Source organism: Uloborus diversus, chromosome 1 (genome assembly GCF_026930045.1).
Source record: "Uloborus diversus isolate 005 chromosome 1, Udiv.v.3.1, whole genome shotgun sequence".
Taxonomy (NCBI): domain Eukaryota; kingdom Metazoa; phylum Arthropoda; class Arachnida; order Araneae; family Uloboridae; genus Uloborus; species Uloborus diversus.
Genome location: NC_072731.1, coordinates 216,302,224 through 216,321,466, shown reverse-complemented (window position 1 = coordinate 216,321,466; position 19,243 = coordinate 216,302,224). Strand labels below are relative to the sequence as shown.

Here is a 19,243-nt window from a genome sequence, read left to right as displayed (position 1 = left end):
CAGCACTTAAAACAGTGTACAAAACTTGCTTTGCCGTTCTACTCCCCCACCTCGTTCATTTCAGTTTTTATCGTATAATATGATTTCAGAAACGCTATGCTGGTGCCCCAATTTATTTAATCTGTGCGAAAAAGATTCCATCTTTTAAAGAAGCTTTATGTACTAAAATACATTTAGCTACTATTTTCTAACTAGAAAGTCTCCCGTCAAGGTATGACGGTTAAAAATTGCTTCTACATTTGAATGAAGCCATTGTCTGTTTGGTGATATTTTGTTAGTTGAAATTTTTACCCTAACTCCATGGATTAACTCCAAACTCCAGTAGATAGCGTTCATAGTTGACCCCTTTTTCGTTTCTTCATTCCCCTGAAATGACACAGTCTTACCAGTAAAACAATTCAGTTACCGGATCGAGTTCAGCCTTGTCACAATAAAGCCTTTTCCTGCATATTAAACATTACAAAAACATACTATCAAATGGTCATGCCGTGGCGCGAGTTTCACTGTTGAAACTCGCGGGTTACTCGATCATTGGCTATTATTTATATGAGGATAATATGAGTATTGATAGTTTTACTACAGTTAATAAATCTAACAAAATTGCAGAAAAATCGGTGTTTAAAATACAACATGAATGAAATATTAATATGGGTTTGTTTTTGATCGCAATTTTTCTCGCACTAACTTCATTGAAAAGATATCGCTCTTCTTATTGCGGGCACTCAAACCCGAATGCTATAGCGATCACGTTTTGCTAATTCTTATTTTCCGACATCAATTTGACTTTATTATTATTTTTTTACAGCTGTGTACTCTTCTTATAATAACTCTATGTCTCCCGCTCATACAGGAAGGAGCCAAGTTCTACAAAGCCTGCTGGAGTTTTGTTTATTGCCATTTGTTTCATAATTTCTTGGTTTTTTGAAGATACATATCCTGCTGAGCTACAATATACTACCGACTTAAATTCCAATTTGAGCCCAATTTTCACATAACTTCTCGAATATTGAAGTGAAACATTACTTGCACATATTAATATTACATATCGTTAGAAAGGGTAGAATTTTCCGCGTTCTACGCAATTTGTTTCAGTACTCTAACTTAATTATGGCGGGAGTTATTTGCGTTTTTAGCTCGAATTTTTTTAAGATTTAGCTGAAGTTCAGATACTACTTTCTTCACCTCTACATAGTATAAAATGAAGTCTCCAAAACGCGTCTGTGTGAACGCGCAAAACTCGAGAACTACCCGGCCGCTTTCGCTGAAATTTTCACAGTATATCTTTATTTTAGCCCTGGAAACGTTTGCAGACCAGTTCGAAAAAAAATCGACGAGTAGTTCTTTTTTTATTCTAATTTAGGTCCAATTTTCACATAAATTCTCGAATATGGAGGTGAAAAATTACTAGCACATATTAATATTACACTAGCTGCGTGCCCGACGTTGCACGGGCTACTTAAAAAAATGAAAGAGATGTCCAATTAATGTTTTTGTATTACTCTGACATCAGTTTCTAAAGCACTAAGGAATAAATAAATGCGCGTAATGCAAGGTTTGCAAAACACCAGTAGAGCATATTTTTGGCAAAAATCTCTTTAACGTTAATCATATTTATCAATGATACAAGTTATGAGTGTTTTCAATTAGCACAAAAAAGCTGAAAATATATGCATTATCAACTATAATCTGCGCTCATGCTAAAATGAATTACATCTGATAGATTACGTATATCTGAAATATTTATGTGCAATTACAATCAGCTTTTTACATAAAATGACACACTTTTTGGTTAATTACGTGAAACTAAAGCACCAAGACTAAATAAATAATAATAAGCATTAATTTAATACCAAGTCATCAGATTCCAATTTAGCTTTAGTTTTCGAAACGTGTATTGGAAAAAACTCTGGCACTACACGAGTGATGAGTACAAGTGGTAAAAAGTTCGCATATAATATTGAATACATTTTATCTTTGCCCCACACTACAAAGTATTTTTCTCTTATGAATACATTGTACTTCTTTCAGCCATGTTACTATCCAAGAAGTGGTTTAGAAATGCTACCTAGAGTTTAATATTTATTAAAAATAAACACTTAATACGTTAAAGAAAATTTGTTCATCAGAAAAATAAATAAGGCAGCATAAATTCTTTATTTTCACTTGTCCGTTTCTGTTCTTATGTGATAAAATACAAATTATATAAAAGTTGAATTTTTTTTTCTTTCTTTTTGTTTTAAAACAAAAATTTAGCAGATCTGTTTCGAGAAAAGATATGTATGATCAATTTCTACTTTAATGAAACTAGACTTACAAAGTTAAGTATTTTAAAATTCATGTCTGTTTCATCACAAATTAATTTCGTTTTGCTTCACAGTTCATGCCATTTTTATCACAAAATAAATGCTACACCATTCAAACAAACGTGAAGATCGTAGTTGATTTTCAGTATCAGCTGATTACGTAAATTGCTACGTAAAACACTACCTTGCTAAAACAACGAGATTTTAAGGGAGAAAAAATGTACACGTCTGAGAATGTTTCCTTTTTCTAATTATTTATTTTGCAATTAATTACTTATTTTGGTACTATCCCCCATATAGCGCAGTCAGAATTTACCTACTGGGGGATGGTGTTCATAACAGTCCTTGCATGAAGAATATAAATTGATATATTCGGATTGGCAATACGTGCAAGAACCATGGGTGCTGGGAGGTTGTCCCACTCACCCTCCAATCATGCTCTTTTCCTTGACCCTGGTCCTATAGCATCTTATATTTCCATTACATGTTTTACAATGCCGGATCCACGATTTTTTCGTACCACGGCCAAAACTTGATCGACCCGTCGGAGATAGTAGGTTCGAGTTCCCTCACCTGTGTCCTAGGTGTTATTCCCTCTCTATGTGCTGTAATTCTTTCTTGAGTTGTCCTATATGAAAATAAATAAAGAAGTTCAACCTCTCAAGGCAATGGCACGAATCTTTCCGTAGTGTTTTTTTAACTTCGGACACGAAAACAATACAGTCGACTCCCGCTACAACGTGATTCGACTTACACGAAAGGGCTATAACGCGAATTTTTCACGAGTGACGAATTTTGGAGCTAACGCGAATTCCTAGTCGACAACACGATTTTTTTTTGGAAGAAAGTATCAGCTGTATTATTGGTTACTAAATATTGATTTCGCGAAACGTTATTACATCTCTAGCATCACTGACTCAGAAAGTTCTCACAACAAACTAGTCTATGCATTGCGTTGTTAGTGCATCAAATAATTATGCAGCATCTTTCATTTACTATTTTTTTCATTCTAATTATTAAAGTTGATGAAATATAATGACGCTTTAGTGCGCTGTTTCATCCAAAGTTTAAAGATGGAAAGAAAAAGAAAGTTTCTACCAAAAAGGGGGTTGGGAGGGTTAAGATTCTCGATAAGCTTGAACAACTGTTAAACGTCGACGGTAGCACGACAATAAGTATGAGTGAATCTTCCATACGTACAACTAAAAGTCAAAACGAAAAGATATCCGTAAAAGTTCAGAACTTAGTTTCAAAATTGAAGCTTGCAGAGTAGTGTCTAAGCAAAGCAAATATGTATTGTGAAAATGAAAGCTGCTCTTGTACTGTGGATTAAGATTTGCTGTTGCATAAATGGAAACATTATTTAAAAAAAAAAAAAGGCGAAGCAAACGTATTTAAAAATATTATTAAAAGGAGTAACGATTCGATTATGGAGCATAAATCATCACCATCTTTATTTTTCAAGTCATGAATATTATAACTATGTCTTCTGTACAGTACGATTATAGTGCAGCTTTTATTATTACTAGATAATGTGCGTGCCGTGTTGTTTATTTAATGTTTTTCCCTCCCATTGATCATTCATTTTGTGCATCTTAAGGTATTTTATGTTGAATAAAACGGCTTTTTTATTTTTTAAAAACAGTGAAAGTTCAGCTCTTTATGTAAGAAACTGTAATGTATAGTTGAGAAATGTTTTAAAGCAGTTTGTTTAACAGTGTCTAAAATAATTTGGTATGTTTCCAAAAAAACAAACAATGTATACGTACATTTTTCTACAACGCGAACTTTCGACTTGCGCGTAGAGTCTTGGAACGTATCCCTCGCGTAAGTCGGGACTCGACTAGTGTTAAAAAGGGGGCTCCAAAGCAGTTGATCCCCAAGCCCCCATCGCTGCACCACTAATACTCACATGCACATATTTACAGTTAGTTTTCAGCTGCTGAACATCAATTGCAAATAAAAAACAGTGAACAAACTTGACGAACAGGAAGCATTTTGTTTCTTCACAGCATGTAAGATCACGGCTGTCAAGGTTAATTTGCTTTCTACAGAAAGTGTCACTTGAAAGAAAAAAGAAAAAAAAAATAATGAACACAAAAATGAACTATCCTCCCTGCTCTGCTATTGAATCCAAACTCATGTCAATATCGTAAGACGGATTAAAGATCAAAAAGCGAAAAGACGGCAATAAAAATAAAATAAAAGTTATTTTAGATAAAGATTTTTACACCAGGAAATCATCATTAGCACAAAGCATCTTTCAGTTCATTAGCAGCCCCCCCCCCTTCTTCTCATAAGTTATTAATTAAACTTCTGCTTGGTAAGGTCCTCCAAATGGAAGGCGTCACGCAAGCACATGTTGCTTCGTTCGTGCCTCAATTTCTGGGATAATAACTGAATTTGAAACATGGTTTTAAACTGCAGATTACGATTTAATGATGGGTTGTGAAAGCCATTAAATAAATATCTACGTGTATCAAATGATCATTTACTTGTCGATTAGGCCATTCGCGGCCTTTTTTTAATGAGTTGTTTCCACTAAAAGATGTATTTTAAGATAAGAATTTCTGCTTTAGTGGAAACGGATGCGCACTGCATTATTCACTAATTGTTTGGTGTTTAAAAGTTGGGTGGGGATGCTTAAGATAAATTAAACTGATTGTCTAACAGCAATTCTAAATTACCTATCATTTTGTTAAAAATATAAAGGAAAAAATGTCTCTGAATGTATTTTCTTGTTTTGTTAGTTGATAGATCCAGGGGCGGCCAGAAATTATATTTTTGGGAAGGCAGACATTCTCAATTTTACGAACGGAATTCCAAATTTTGCCGAATGATGATAATCCTGCCGAATGATGATTAATTAATGATTAAATTGTCGTTAATTGAAAAATTGTGAGTCTTGAATATTTTGTTTCAAATTTAAAATGTATTTCTGAAGAAAATGCGCGTTTTTTTTTTTTTTTGCAAAAAGTGATGATATCCACTGTTTTACACCAAAAAGGAATGTATCCAAAATAAAATTGGCCATTTTTAGGTCTGATAAAATTGAGGAAAAACTCATAGCCAATAGTCATTATGCCAATAGTCACTTGTTATTCTACCAAAACATGGTGAAAAATTCGAAATTCTAACAGTTAGTAACTGTGCGTAAAACGTTTTTTCGATTTGCCAAATAAAATATATATATATATATATATATATATATATATATATATATATATATATATATATATATATATATATATATATATATATATATATATCAAACTGGATATAATCCGTTTTTAAAGTAAACTAGAAAATGCGTGTCTTTTTGCAACAGGGATGATGTCCACTGTTTTACACCAAAAGGGAATATATCCAAAATAAAATTGTCAATTTAGATCTGATAAAATTGAGGAGAAGTTCCTAGACTTATGCCAATAGTCACTTTTTATTCTACCAAAACATGATGAAAGATTCAAAATTCTAACAGTTAGTGTTTGTGCGTAAAACGTTTTTTCGATTCGTCAAAACAAAATAATGAAACTGGATATAACCCGTTTTGAAAGTAAACTAGAAAATGCGTGTTTTTTTTTTTTTTTTTGCAAAAGGGATAATATCAACTGTTTTACACCAAAAGGGAATGTATTCAAAATAAAATTGGCAAATTAGGTCTGATAAAATTGAGGAAAAATTCCTAGACCTATGTAATATTCCCATGATAATATCCCTGTTATCCTTTCCTCCATGGTTTATAACCTCGATCCAGGCGCCGAAAGAATAGAACTCTAATGCTCTTAGTTCGAGGCTATCTAGTTAGTGTTGGTTTCGATTTCGATTTCGATCACACAGTTCGATGATGTAGCTTTATGTGTACGTTAGTGTGATTGTGTTGTCCGTAGTAAATAAATAACTATGTGTAAATAATATCTCTCTACTCCTCACTAGTAAAATACACTACAGTAATTGGCGACGAGGATGGGATAACATTATGGATGCTCAGCAATTTGCGGAATTATTAAAAGTTCTAACCGCTAGTAATGATAGAATCGTGGAACTCATCTTGAAAAAAGACGAAAACAAAGATGTTCCTGAGCACAACGAAAAAGGTACGATTACATTTTTATCAAATTTCGAATGTTTTAATGCATCCGCAGAGACATTTTTACAGTATAAACACAGATTTGAAAATTATTTGCAAATCAAGAACGTTTTCGAAGATAAACAGTTATGTGTGAAAATATTACTCAATTGCATTGGATCTGAACATTATAATTTATTATGCTCGTTAATCGCTCCTCAACTTCCAAACGAATTGTCATATGATGAAATAATAATTGTTCTTGAAAAACATTTGTGTCCTAAACCAAACATTATTATCGAACAGCACAGATTTCTATGCCGTTTCCAACACGAAAATGAAACTGTATCTGATTATGTAGCGGCACTACGCAAATTTACGTCGACTTGTGAATTTAATTGTGACTGTAAAATTTCAGTTGCTAATTTGTTTTTGCGTGCACAATTTATTAGAGGGTTGAGAGATGATGTAATTCGAGAAAAACTGTTAATGGTTCCAGATTTAACTTTCGATGTAGCTGTAGAACAAGCGTTAGCTTTAGAAGCTTCGAAAATAGACAACCGGGAATTATCGAAACACAATTTAACTGCAAAATCAGAAGAAGTTCACAAAATTTCGAGATCACGAAATCAGTTTAAATCGAATCGCTCAAATAGTAAACAGAGAAGTTACTCTGAAAATCGAAATAGATCAAATTCTAGGCGGAGGTTTTCTTCAAATTTAAATTTCCGTGAACTTGGAATACATAATACATGCCTACGATGTGGACGTTCAAATCACCTTTCCCGTGAATGTCGTGTTGATGTGTCAAAATTATTTTGCAAACTTTGTCAAAAAAGAGGGCACGTCCAAAAAGTTTGTTTATCAACACTTTTGAAAAATAAAAAAGCAAATGAAGTTCAATGTGTCGGCAATGATGAATATGTTACAGATGTAGCTGCAGTAAGCAATTTTTCAAGTAATACACAAATTGTTGATGTTTTCAAATATAACCTATCGTGCGATTCAGAAAAATTTTGGGTTAACGTACAGATAGAAGGGAAAATACAAAAATTTGAAGTCGATTCAGGTGCAGGACTTACACTTTTGACTAAACAAGCTTTCGATTTATTGAATTTAACAAATGAGTTGCAGCCTACAGAGGTGAAATTTCGATCTTACACTCATGGTATTTTTGAACCATTGGGTCTTGTAAAAGTTAGTGTGAAATATAAAAATATCACTAGTATAGAAACTTTGTACATAGTTCCAGATATGTTTACACCAGTCTTAGGAAGAACATGGATTCGACATTTGAAGATAAATTTATCCGATATTGATAAAAGTAATAAAATTGAAGAAATTCCTGTTAATGTAATTGATGTTTCAAATGTAGTAAATTGCATCATAAATCAATTTCCTACCGTGTTCGAACAAAAAATTGGGAAAATTCCAGACTTTACTTGCTTATTAAAACTTCGAGAAAATTCAAAACCTGTATTTTTAAAAGCCCGCGATGTCCCTTTTGCCTTACGCGAGAAAGTTAACGAGGAACTTAAAAATCTAGAACACGATCACATAATAACGAAAGTGGATTGTAGCGATTGGGGTTCACCACTTGTTGTTATACCCAAGTCCGACGGTGGTGTTCGCTTGTGTGTGGACTATAAAGTGGCTGTAAATCCTCAATTGAAAGATGCACATTATCCAATACCAAAAATAGAAGAAATATTAAGTAGTCTAAGAAACTCTAAATTTTTTTGTACACTCGATCTCTTCAAAGCTTATTTGCATGTAGTCGTTGACGATGAAAGTAAAGTAATTCAAACAATTTCTACGCATCAAGGAACTTATCAAATCAATCGTTTATCTTTCGGTATCAAGTCAGCTCCAAGTGAATTCCATAGAATTTTGGACCAAATATTGATGGGTCTTCAGGGAATTGCAACATATTTCGATGATATAATAATCACGGAGAAACTCTCTCCGAGTGTCGCGATCGGTTGATTGCATGCTTAGAACGTTTACAAAAGTACAATTTACATGTAAATAGCTCAAAATGTCATTTTTTCAAAAATAAGATTTCATATTTACTATATGTGATCGAGCAAAACAAAATCTCAAAGTGTCCCCTGAAAACTGAAGCAATAATTCACGCACCTCGACCGAAAAATGTGGAAGAATTGAAACGCTTTTTAGGTATGGTTACCTACTATTCCAAATTTTTGCCAAATGCATCATCTATTACTTATCCGCTAAGATATTTACTAAAGAAAAATGTAAAATTCCACTGGTCTGCTAATTGTGAAGCCGCGTTCATCAAATTGAAAAATGAAATATCAAGTGACCGAGTTTTAATGCCGTACCACCCAAATTTGCCTATCACGGTCGCATGCGATGCAAGTCCAACCGGCATAGCTGGAGTTTTATCGCACATGGTAAAAGGTGTCGAGAAGCCAGTGTCATTTGCATCAAGATCTCTAACAGCAGCAGAACAGAACTACAGCCAATTGGACAGAGAAGCTTTGGCTATTAAATTTGCAGTTCAAAAATTTCACAATTATATTTTTGGAAGAGAATTTATATTGATTACTGACAACCGTCCTTTATATAGAATTTTTCATCATGATAGTCATATACCCTCAATGACATCATCCCGTTTACTTCGATATGCAGCATTCCTGAGTGAGTACCAGTACAAAGTCAAACATAAAAGAAGTGAGGAAAACCAGAATGTTGATTACCTTTCTAGGGCACCATTGAAGCTAAAAGATCCAAACGTTCTACAAGAAGACGATATTATTCACTGGCAAACTATAAATCAAATTTCTACTTCTTCAATTACATATGAGGTAATTTCTAAAGAGACAGACAATGACCCAGAACTGTCAGCACTGAAACAAGAACTCTCATCAAGCAGCTGTAATGATCCTGAATATTCTTTACAAGACGGCATAATTTTCAAAAGACACAGAGTTTACATTCCAGAGAAACTTCGGGCAGATATCCTGAAAGAGCTCCATCACACCCATTTGGGTATTGTCAAGATGAAAAATTTAGCAAGAAGATATTGCTATTGGAAGAAAATTGATCGAGACATCGAGCATCTAGTCCGAGAATGCAGAGGTTGCGCAGAAGCGAAGGACAATCCTGGAAAAATATCGAATCATCACTGGGAAGAGCCTTCGTCCAATTTTGAACGAATACATATCGACTACGCTGGACCTTTCTTAGGATATAATTTTCTAATAGTAATGGATGCAAAATCAAAATGGCCTGAAATCAAGATTCAAAAAAGCACTCCATCTAGTGATTCTACAATACGTTTGTTAAAGGATATTTTTAGTGTTCATGGACTACCTCAAGTACTTGTCTCCGATAACGCAAGTATTTTTAAAAGCAGTGAATTTTCAGAATTTTGCAAGGAGTTTGGAATTAAGCATACACTAACAGCACCAGGTCATCCCGCAACCAATGGCCTCGCGGAGAGAAACGTAAAAACTCTTAAACAAAAATTGAAAACCATGTCAAATGAAAATATTTCAATACAGGAAAAGGTAAGAGAAATTTTATTCCGCTATCGAGCAACACCTCTACAATCTGGAAAGACTCCATCAGAACTGTATCTAGGACGCCAAATTCGAATAAAACTAGATCTATTACGTCCACCAAACAAGGAAAACAAATCAAAGTATATTTGTTTTCCTTGCCCATAACAGACCACAGAAACTTAAGCGTGGGAGATCGCGTACAATCACGGTCTTATGCCAACAATAAGCTGTCATGGAGATTTGGAAGCGTTAAACAACGACTTGGTAAACTGCACTACCTGATACAACTCGATGAAGGCCAGATTATAAAAAGACACGTCAACCAATTGAGAAAGTGCGAAGTTTCCAGAATTCCAAAAGTAACATTTTCTCCAACTCAAGAAGTAATTTATCCAAGGAGTTCCAGCTCAAGTGGAAATCATTTCGACCCCTTGCCATCAGAAATTCGGATCGAGACGAAACCTCCTGATCCAGTTTCTACTGATTCAAACCGTGCCAGAACTTTCCAAAATCTTCCTATTCGAAGATCAGGAAGAATACGTCAACCACCACCATATCTTGCTGACTATGTAATTTAAGCGTGGGAGATTGTAATAATCCCATGATAATATCCCTGTTATCCTTTCCTCCATGGTTTATAACCTCGATCCAGGCGCCGAAAGAATAGAACTCTAATGCTCTTAGTTCGAGGCTATCTAGTTAGTGTTGGTTTAGATTTCGATTTCGATCTCACAGTTCGATGATGTAGCTTTATGTGTACGTTAGTGTGATTGTGTTGTCCGTAGTAAATAAATAACTATGTGTAAATAACATCTCTCTACTCCTCACTAGTAAAATACACTACACAATATTTCAGGTTGAAATTTTGGATGATTCCCTCATCTAACGGCTGCAGTTTTGAAGTTGTATTGGGAGACAGGAACTCCAGTTTTACAGAGTTTAACTTCGTCGTAATTGAGCTTGGATACGCTGTACAGTTGTCAACAAAAAGAACAATCTTGCGGTTTTGACTAGACATTTTACGGTCTAAATTTTTCAGCCATGTTTCAAACAATTTGGCTGTCATCTATGATTTTGTGTTGGATTCATAATCCTCAGGAAATGATTTTACTTCAGCGAAGCATCTTGGCTTTTTTGATTTCCCCTATCATTACTGGCTTCATTTTTTCTGATAAATCCATGTTGGTGCATAATAACTAAGTCACTCTTTTTGCCATGGCAAGCTTCCCCTTTCACAGTCATTGTTGTGTCTGGGAGACATTAAAAAAACAGACCAGTTTCATTTGCATCTAATACATGTTTGTTGTCATACTCTTTTAGAATTGAAAATAATCATCTCTTCCATTCTCTGCAGACTTCTTAGCTTATACTGCCACCTTCTCTACAAATTCTGTAAAATGTGATGTTGTTTCATTTTTTTAAATTTTCAAACCAACCGTTGCTTGCTTTGAAATCTGTAACACCAAGTTGCTTCCCGAAATCTTCAACTTTTTCTCTCAATATGTTTCCACCAAGTGGAATGTCCTGGGTCCAACACTGCATTATCCATTTTATCAAGCAGTTCTCATTTTCTGGATATTCCCCAATCTTCATTATTTTTCGATCCCCTTGATTATCACCAAAGTTTTTAAGAATAGTCTCTTTGTGTTTGAGAATGTGCTGTTCGGAATACCAAACTCCTTTGCAATATCAGTCTTTTTCCTTCCCCCTTTTTCAACCACATCAATCATCTTTTTTTTCTATGCAAAAGAAAGTCAAGTGCAGTTTCATTTTGTAGCCATAATTTGATGAAAAATAAACTTTAGCTTCTTCGCAGCATTAATAAGTAAAGTAGGAAGACTAGAAGGAGAAAGGGTTGTCTTTTGAGAACTGGTCATTTAGATTGCGAGAATGTTTATTCTAGAAATTGGACCATTGTCCACTGCTGACAGAAAACAGCAGCTGAAACACGTCTCCCCTCCCACATACCTGTGGTGAACACAACTGTGAAAATCACAAATGAAAGAGCCCAAGGACACGTTTTTCTTCTCAAGAGCGCATAAATGGGGGAGATAAAGTAAAAGGCATATGAGTTTGAAAATAGAGTTTTGAGGAATTGAAATTTTTTGAGTGAATGAGAAAAAAATCCGAGCTATCGAAAAGAAGGAAAAAATACTTTGACTTTAAGAGACAAAATTTCATTAAAAAGAATTAAAGGTGCAGGGAAATACTTTTTTCTTCTCGAGTTATCATGAGCTGACTGTATATAATATAAATATACATTGCAGTCAAACACAAAAAGGAAAATGATTGTTTCATGTAAACATGAAATTCATACAATTTTCAGAAACAACACTATTCATTTATGATGAAATTTTAAGTTGGCTAATGTACAAGAATAAAAACAACTACACTTTTTATATAATCATATGTGAAGTGCCGTCTCAAGGCCAAAAAATTAAGGGTGTGTGTGAAATTGATGCATACTCAATTATTTCAAACATATCCTGAACACAGGGAAAGATGATGGTGTTCAGTTTCTTGGTTTAAAAGGAAGTTACTACTAGGTCTAAGTATCGACAATATGAACCAAATCCGGACTATAATATTCACTTTATGATGGTGAGTGGAAGGGGGTCGTACAAATTTAAAAATTTTAAATTTGTTGTTTTAAATATGCATTTTAGATGAGCATTGATAATGTTAAGAAGGTTAGAGGTTCGGGAGACTCCCAGCTCCATTTCTCGAAACTGAAACTTTAAAAACGCAAATGTTCTCTCCAAGCATGTTAGGAAAAGGAAGGTTCGGGGGAAGTGCCCCAGAATTTTTCCAAAATTGTAGCAATAAAAAGCAGTTTTAGACAAACTGTTGACAAGGGCCCACCCACAGAATTTTTTCTAATTTAAAGTCTTAAAAAGGCATTCTAGACTATCTTTGGTTAGAATGTTAGGGGTTGAAGAGATTTGGTGGTCCACCCCTGTAAAAAATCAAAATTGAACCCTTAAAAACGTGTATTTAGGTCATCTTTAGAAATATTTGAAGAATGGATAATTTTTCAGAAAAAAAAAAATAGATAAAAACTCTAAGATAGTTTATACGGGCATTAAAAAGTCAAAAGAGAAAGTATATAAAATATGCCTGATGAAGACCTACTAATAGTAAATTTCCAATTTATCCTTTTAACATGTAACAATATAACTCATAATCAAGAATTTGAAACAATACTTACCATAAGATAAATAAATACCTTTGTGCTGAACAGTAAAGTAAGACAAAACAACATTACAAGAAGCACAAATTTGCAAATTACAGCAGACACGTGTTTCGGCGTTACAGGGAACGCCTTTTTCAATGCAAAAAATAGAAAAAGGCGTTCCCTGTAATGCCGAAACACGTGTCTGCTGTAATTTGCAAATTTGTGCTTCTTCTAACGTTGTTTTGTCTTACTTTAATACTTACCATGCTAATCATTTTAAAGTATTTTGCAAATCTAGGATCCTGAGAAACTGTCATCTTTGGTTTCACAGGCTCTGCAGGAATAGATTGGACAGGGGCAGAGTCATTTGGCAAGGATTGAACATCCGATGAGGTTGGTGCCTCATGTTCTGTCTGAGGAGTGTTAACAGAACTTTCAATTGTTTCTTCATTTGTTGCTACATCATCTAATCCCGGAATCGATGCTAACTGAAAATGATATTCACCACACATAAATAATAGTTAAACATTAAATTAAAACAGTGATATGAAATGAACTATTGATTTTTTTTTTTAATGAGAGTTTGAAAAGAAAACATAAAAGACTAAATATCAAAAACCAAAAATTTGCGCTTTCACCCCCGCCTTTCACCAAAAAAGCAAAAACATTTTGAACACCTGTTTAAAAAAGTTAAACTGTTGTTTAATCCTCCCTCCCCCTTTCTCCTCCCCACAACAGGCAGGAAAAATCCATGCATATAAAAGAGCTCAGTTGTGTGTATATCTATAACCTTTCTATGAATCTATGCTCACTTATAAAAAATCAGACACAAGATTGGACGATTGCAAAAAAATTAAGCGCAAAATTCAATTAACCCTGAAAAAAGTTATTGTGTGTAGCGTCAATCACAAGTTTCATTCCCCCCACCCCTCCCTGATTTTAAATCAAAGCATAAATTTGAGTTATCTTCAGGAAGAAACATCATAACTCATTTTTACAGAAAATTAAAACCTATTCAAAGCTGCACAAAATGAAGTTCACTCAAAGTTCATAATACAATTGAGTGGCTTGGGGCAGAAATGTGGCAAATCACAAGGAGTGACTTTTTGATCAAAATTTTTGTTTCTCATAACTAAAATTGAAATAAGCATGACAATGGGTTATGTCATGTGGAGAAAAATATATCTGGTTTTAGTATTGCGGAATATAGAATGTATAATGCCTTTGAAATATTCTACAAATATTTTTTATAAGTTGAAATTGGCCTGCTGAAAAATTTACAACATGTGGCATCTCACATTCTTGCCTTGAGCCCTTCAATTAGAAGATGCATAATCTTCATTTTAAGTAGTTTTTGAATTTTAAAATAAGGGAGGATCATTTAGATATCTAATAGGTAAGTTAAATTACACCACTTGAAGGGCAACAGTGAGTTTAAGTTCAAACCAGGTTTCAAAAAGTTTCATACTTTACAAGGAAATTATTTATCCTGGTATCATCTCTGTAGGGCATTAACTAATGGAGATCGAAATTAAAAATGCAGTTTTACATGCCAAATTGATCTTTCTACGCGAATGAATTGTTGTATTGCACTACTATCTCCAGATTTGCTGAATAAGGAAATCTAGAAATATAATGATAAAGAGGTCACAGTGACCTCCCACCAAGGACGTACCCCACGTGCGGGGCACCAGGGTTTCCGCTACGGTCGCATTTTTCGCATAATGCGAAAACACTATCTGAATTGCAAAAATAAAGCAATGCATTTTCGCTTTTTTGCTTAAATAAAAAAATAAATTCGTTTTTTAAATAAAGAAGAAATGTATGATAATAGAGAGGAAGCATGCATAGCGATAATCAACTTAATCTTTTTTAAATCTTAGCTAAGATGTTAAAACTACAATTAAGTTCAATAACTATTAGTCTTATCCAGCATTATGTCCCCTGAATGACTGCTTTATTAGGAGGAGGGGACTGCAACATTCTAAACACCAATCGTGTTTTCTTTTTTTTTATTTTATGTTTTAAAAAAATAGCTGTTGTACTTATTTCTTCAAAGATGTCACAGATGAAATATGAATTTTATTTTGAACTGGAGATGAAACACACTGAGGCATATATAAATATATGAGAATGTGTAACATTTTAGCATTTTGCTAACATTTTCCCCTCAATTTTAGCTTTTATGCTAAAGAAATTTTGAACCCAGCTTAAACACTGCGGGGCACGTTGGTCCACTTTACAAAGTTCTGTTAAAAAACTAATACAAAAAAAGTTTATCAGTTCCATATTTTCAAAAAATCTGTGCTGTTAAAAAGTATTTAGTGAACTTATTGTAGAAAATCGAACTGCTCATTACAATTTTCATGAGATAATAAAAGATAAGTAAAAAAATGGACCAACGTGACCCACCTCCCCTACACTTCTGCAAATGGACACATTTTTGAAACTTTATTTTTGTCTTTTCGTTAAGCTGAGTTAAGTATTATAAAATTTTACGGGATAGACTCTTTGAATTTAAGGCTCCTACAATCTTATTCACAACATGGATTACTTATTCCAAGAAAAAAAAATTATCAAAGATAAAAATTTTTATAAAACCAAAATAAAGTGGAGTTTTGAAAATCCGAGATAATTAGGGCTCACCTTACCTGGGATTACTGAAAACTCGGACTATCCGGAAAACTCTTACAGATTTAAAATTTTCCCTACTCAGAAGACATAAAGAAGAGACCTTTTATTTCCTTGTATATCTATTGTCTTCACGAAAAATTTATCACTTAAATTTCAACCTAATTTTCCTTTTTGTACTATCGAAAGGAATTTTGACATGATTTTTATCTTGATATCTGTATGTATTTACGTGTATGTGCACGGTAACCAAAACATGCATTTTGACTGTGCCTGTATTTATTTCAACAAGTTTTGTCATGACTTCTGTATCAATACGCATCCGTACGTATGTATGTATCTTGGATTACACAAAAATGTTTAGCTGTAGGAAGGTTTTAATTTCTCTGTAATGCAATTTATATGATGTCAAGTTGTGCACCTCTTTTTAATTACAATCGGATATTAAAAAGGGGATGTTAACATGTTCTTTGTGTAAATCAATGTCAATTTTAAGTATCAAGTTATTATCTCCAAGGCATCTATATTTTTTAGTCAATGTACATTTTGCACCACTTAGGAAGTTGTTGAAACCAACCCCTCAATGTATTTTTATAATTTACTATGTATATTTAATAAGTTTTACAGTAGATACAGATTTCTATTCCTAGATATTAATGAAAATGAAACTTTTAGCTCTATAAAAAAAGTTTAAAATATAAATGAAGCACCTCAGATTAAGTGGAGCCTTGAAATTTTGATACTCGGATTTTCGAGACTCTACTGTAGTATGTTTCATTACGTCATGAAAAAAAAAAATCATTTCACTAAAATTATGCTATAAAATGTCATATGTTTCAGTGCTAAGATACCAAGGACGATTGCAGCACATAACGATGCAAAAAGGTTCATCTTTAGACAAACCTACATTTAAATAGTCAATCCAAATCAATTTAAGAACAAATAAAAAGAAAATACTTGCGACATTTCTAATGAAATAGAAATAAGAAACACTCATCAATCAAAGCAAAAGAGAGCAAAAAATAAAGGTATTACCTTCGCTTCAAGTATACACATAGAGGCTTCTAATCTCTGTATCCTGACTAAAAGATTTTCTAATTTTTCATCACAGACGGAAGAAAAATGATTGAGAAATGATGTTGTTCGAATCAAGAAATGGTTGAGGAATGTCAAAGTTCGCTTTTGATGCAATGGATCAACCTGAAATAGAAACATGCATATTAAGGATCAAATGTCATTCCCTCATAAATATTGAAGAGGGCGTAAAACTAAAAACTTATTTTAAAAACTCATGCCTTGGAATAATCAATTCCAGATCCCACGATTGGCAATCCATCAGAGTCCATATTTCCTTCGATCTTACAAATATTTAAAAATTGCTTTCCGCTACAAAGTAAAAATAAAACATAAAAGAGATCACTTTTCTAGACAGACAACCAGAACTGAGCAGACAACATAGCTCACCGCAGTTGAAAAAAAATAGTAGTAGCAGTTTTTTTTAAAATTATTTTTGAGTTTTGAATGTCAGAGTCAAATGCTAAGGAAAATATTAATTTAGCTATTTATATTCATGCAGAAGAACGAATAAATTACGATTATTTCGTACAAAGTAAAAAAAAATGATTTTAGTCTGACAAATGGATTTGATTTATTTCAGTTAAGTTGAGAATGACGTAGTAAGTTCTTATTAATATTTAAAATATAATAGGGGCCCAAAAAGACGAATTATGTTCTTAATTCAGTCTTTTTTCCGGTTTTTTTAAAATAATTTCTTTCTACGTACTTTGAAAAATGTTGGAATTTATGGTCGAAAATGGCAACAATTGTTTAGCGATACAATAATTCAACTTTCTCGTGTGAAAAATTGGTTCATCATAAATGTATATTTATATCCCTCTTGGGCTCGCAAATTTTAATGTCACTTGATTCGGCGTTACTAAGACATCATAAAAATCGCTATTTGTTATTTTTAAATTTATTATCTTGGAGAAATGGATTCTCCGCCAACTCTGCAAACTGTGTGCCAAGCTATTTATACACTGTACAACAATCCTGATTCTTCAGGAAAAGAAAAAGCCTCACATTTCTTGGGAAATCTTCAGAGATCTGTAAATACTATCAAATTATTTTAAATGTCTTTTTAAAAGGAAATATGTTATTCAGTGCTCGATAACTTAATCATGTTTCTTTCGCTTATGTAAATGAACCACTGCTTCTACGTTAGAAGCCGATTTGCGTTTTTGTATGCAATATTTTGTTGATTCTAAAATATTCAACCAATTAAAAAGTAGCAAAAAAGCATAGAAGTAAAGATTTGAGGGGATAGTGTCTTAAAATTATGTTAGTAATTGCTTAATTATAAAGATAATCCTACCTGAGCAAGTTTTTACATTGTCAAAGTGTTTTTCAATGTTGTTGATTAGTTTTTTTTATAGAAATGGGTTTTTCTCTCTTTTATGGTCTTTTTAATCATCTTTATTAAATTTATTATGCTTATGTATTTGTTTACTTTATGCTGATTTATAAAAGTAATAGGGTTGTGTTATTTATATTCCTCAATGCAAATGATGTTAAGCAATATATTTTAATTAATGCTGCAATACAGAAACTATTTGCCGAAAATTTGCTTTTTATTTTTGTCTCCTAACTTTTAAATTCGTATAGTCATTACTTCTTGCAACAGTTATTGAAACACATTAAATTTTGAAATGAAAATTGCATTTAAGAAGTTTTTGAGTTTAAATGTTTTGCCTTTTTCATAACTTCATATAATTAAAACGAATGTTGTATCATTCATATCCTAACCATGTCAATGGTTTAAGTGAAAAGGCCAATGAATGTTTAATGCACAACATCAATCAAGCAAAAGGCATAGAAGGATCGTCACTTGGAGCGTTGGCAATTTCCTTTTTGGGCTGTCGTTCACATAAATGCGTGGATAAATTTTGCTAATTTATTGAAAAACTGGGGGAGGGGGCTAATGTAGAACAGGGGTTATCAAACTATGGCTCATGAGCATATAAAATTTGGAGATGGCAGTGGGCCGGCTTTTAGCTGAATAAAGCAAACAAATCATAATTACTAGATCTGGATATATTATTTACACTAAGAATTTCTGATGTATTTACATTTTCTGAGTTTCTAATTTTAACAAATAATATTTAAAAAAATTCAATGTCAATAGTTAAAATGTTTTTAGTAGAACCAAGCCTAGTGGCACGACTACCCGTGAGGGCCAAGGCCTACTGTGCCCATCTCAAATTTTCTGACCTAGGGCTCTGGGGAGCAAAGCGGTTAGGTGGTCAAACAAAAGCACAACCCTCAGGGTTTAGTCCCATGCACACTTGGCACTCATTTTATAGACTCACTGAAGGATGAGCGGCTGAGTTGACAATGCCCAATCAGGGATTATTAAAAGTTTAGTATTGTTTTGTAATTCAGTTCCTGTATTCTATGCTTGGTTGTAGAGACGTACCGAGTAGCACTTTGGCCGAGTAGCCGAGTACCGAGTACTCGGCCTTTCACTACTCGGCCG

General features: G+C 33.4%; 2 protein-coding genes across 2 annotated transcripts in view; one reads left to right on the top strand and one right to left on the bottom strand.

Moving 5' to 3' along the window:
- LOC129224861 (WASH complex subunit 3-like) overlaps positions 1–17,054 on the bottom strand; it is an 87,464-nt gene extending 70,410 nt beyond the window's left edge. The window contains exons 1-3 of the mRNA XM_054859410.1: positions 17,004–17,054; positions 16,744–16,908; positions 13,341–13,565 (exon numbers count right to left, since the gene is read on the bottom strand). Of these exons, the coding sequence (XP_054715385.1) occupies positions 13,341–13,565; positions 16,744–16,908; positions 17,004–17,054 (441 nt within the window). The remainder of the gene's footprint in view (positions 1–13,340; positions 13,566–16,743; positions 16,909–17,003) is intronic.
- A 645-nt stretch (positions 17,055–17,699) lies between these two features.
- The window catches only part of LOC129224850 (transportin-3-like), a 58,415-nt gene continuing 56,871 nt past the window's right edge, over positions 17,700–19,243 (top strand). The window contains exon 1 of the mRNA XM_054859400.1: positions 17,700–17,816. Within this exon, the coding sequence (XP_054715375.1) occupies positions 17,700–17,816 (117 nt within the window). The remainder of the gene's footprint in view (positions 17,817–19,243) is intronic.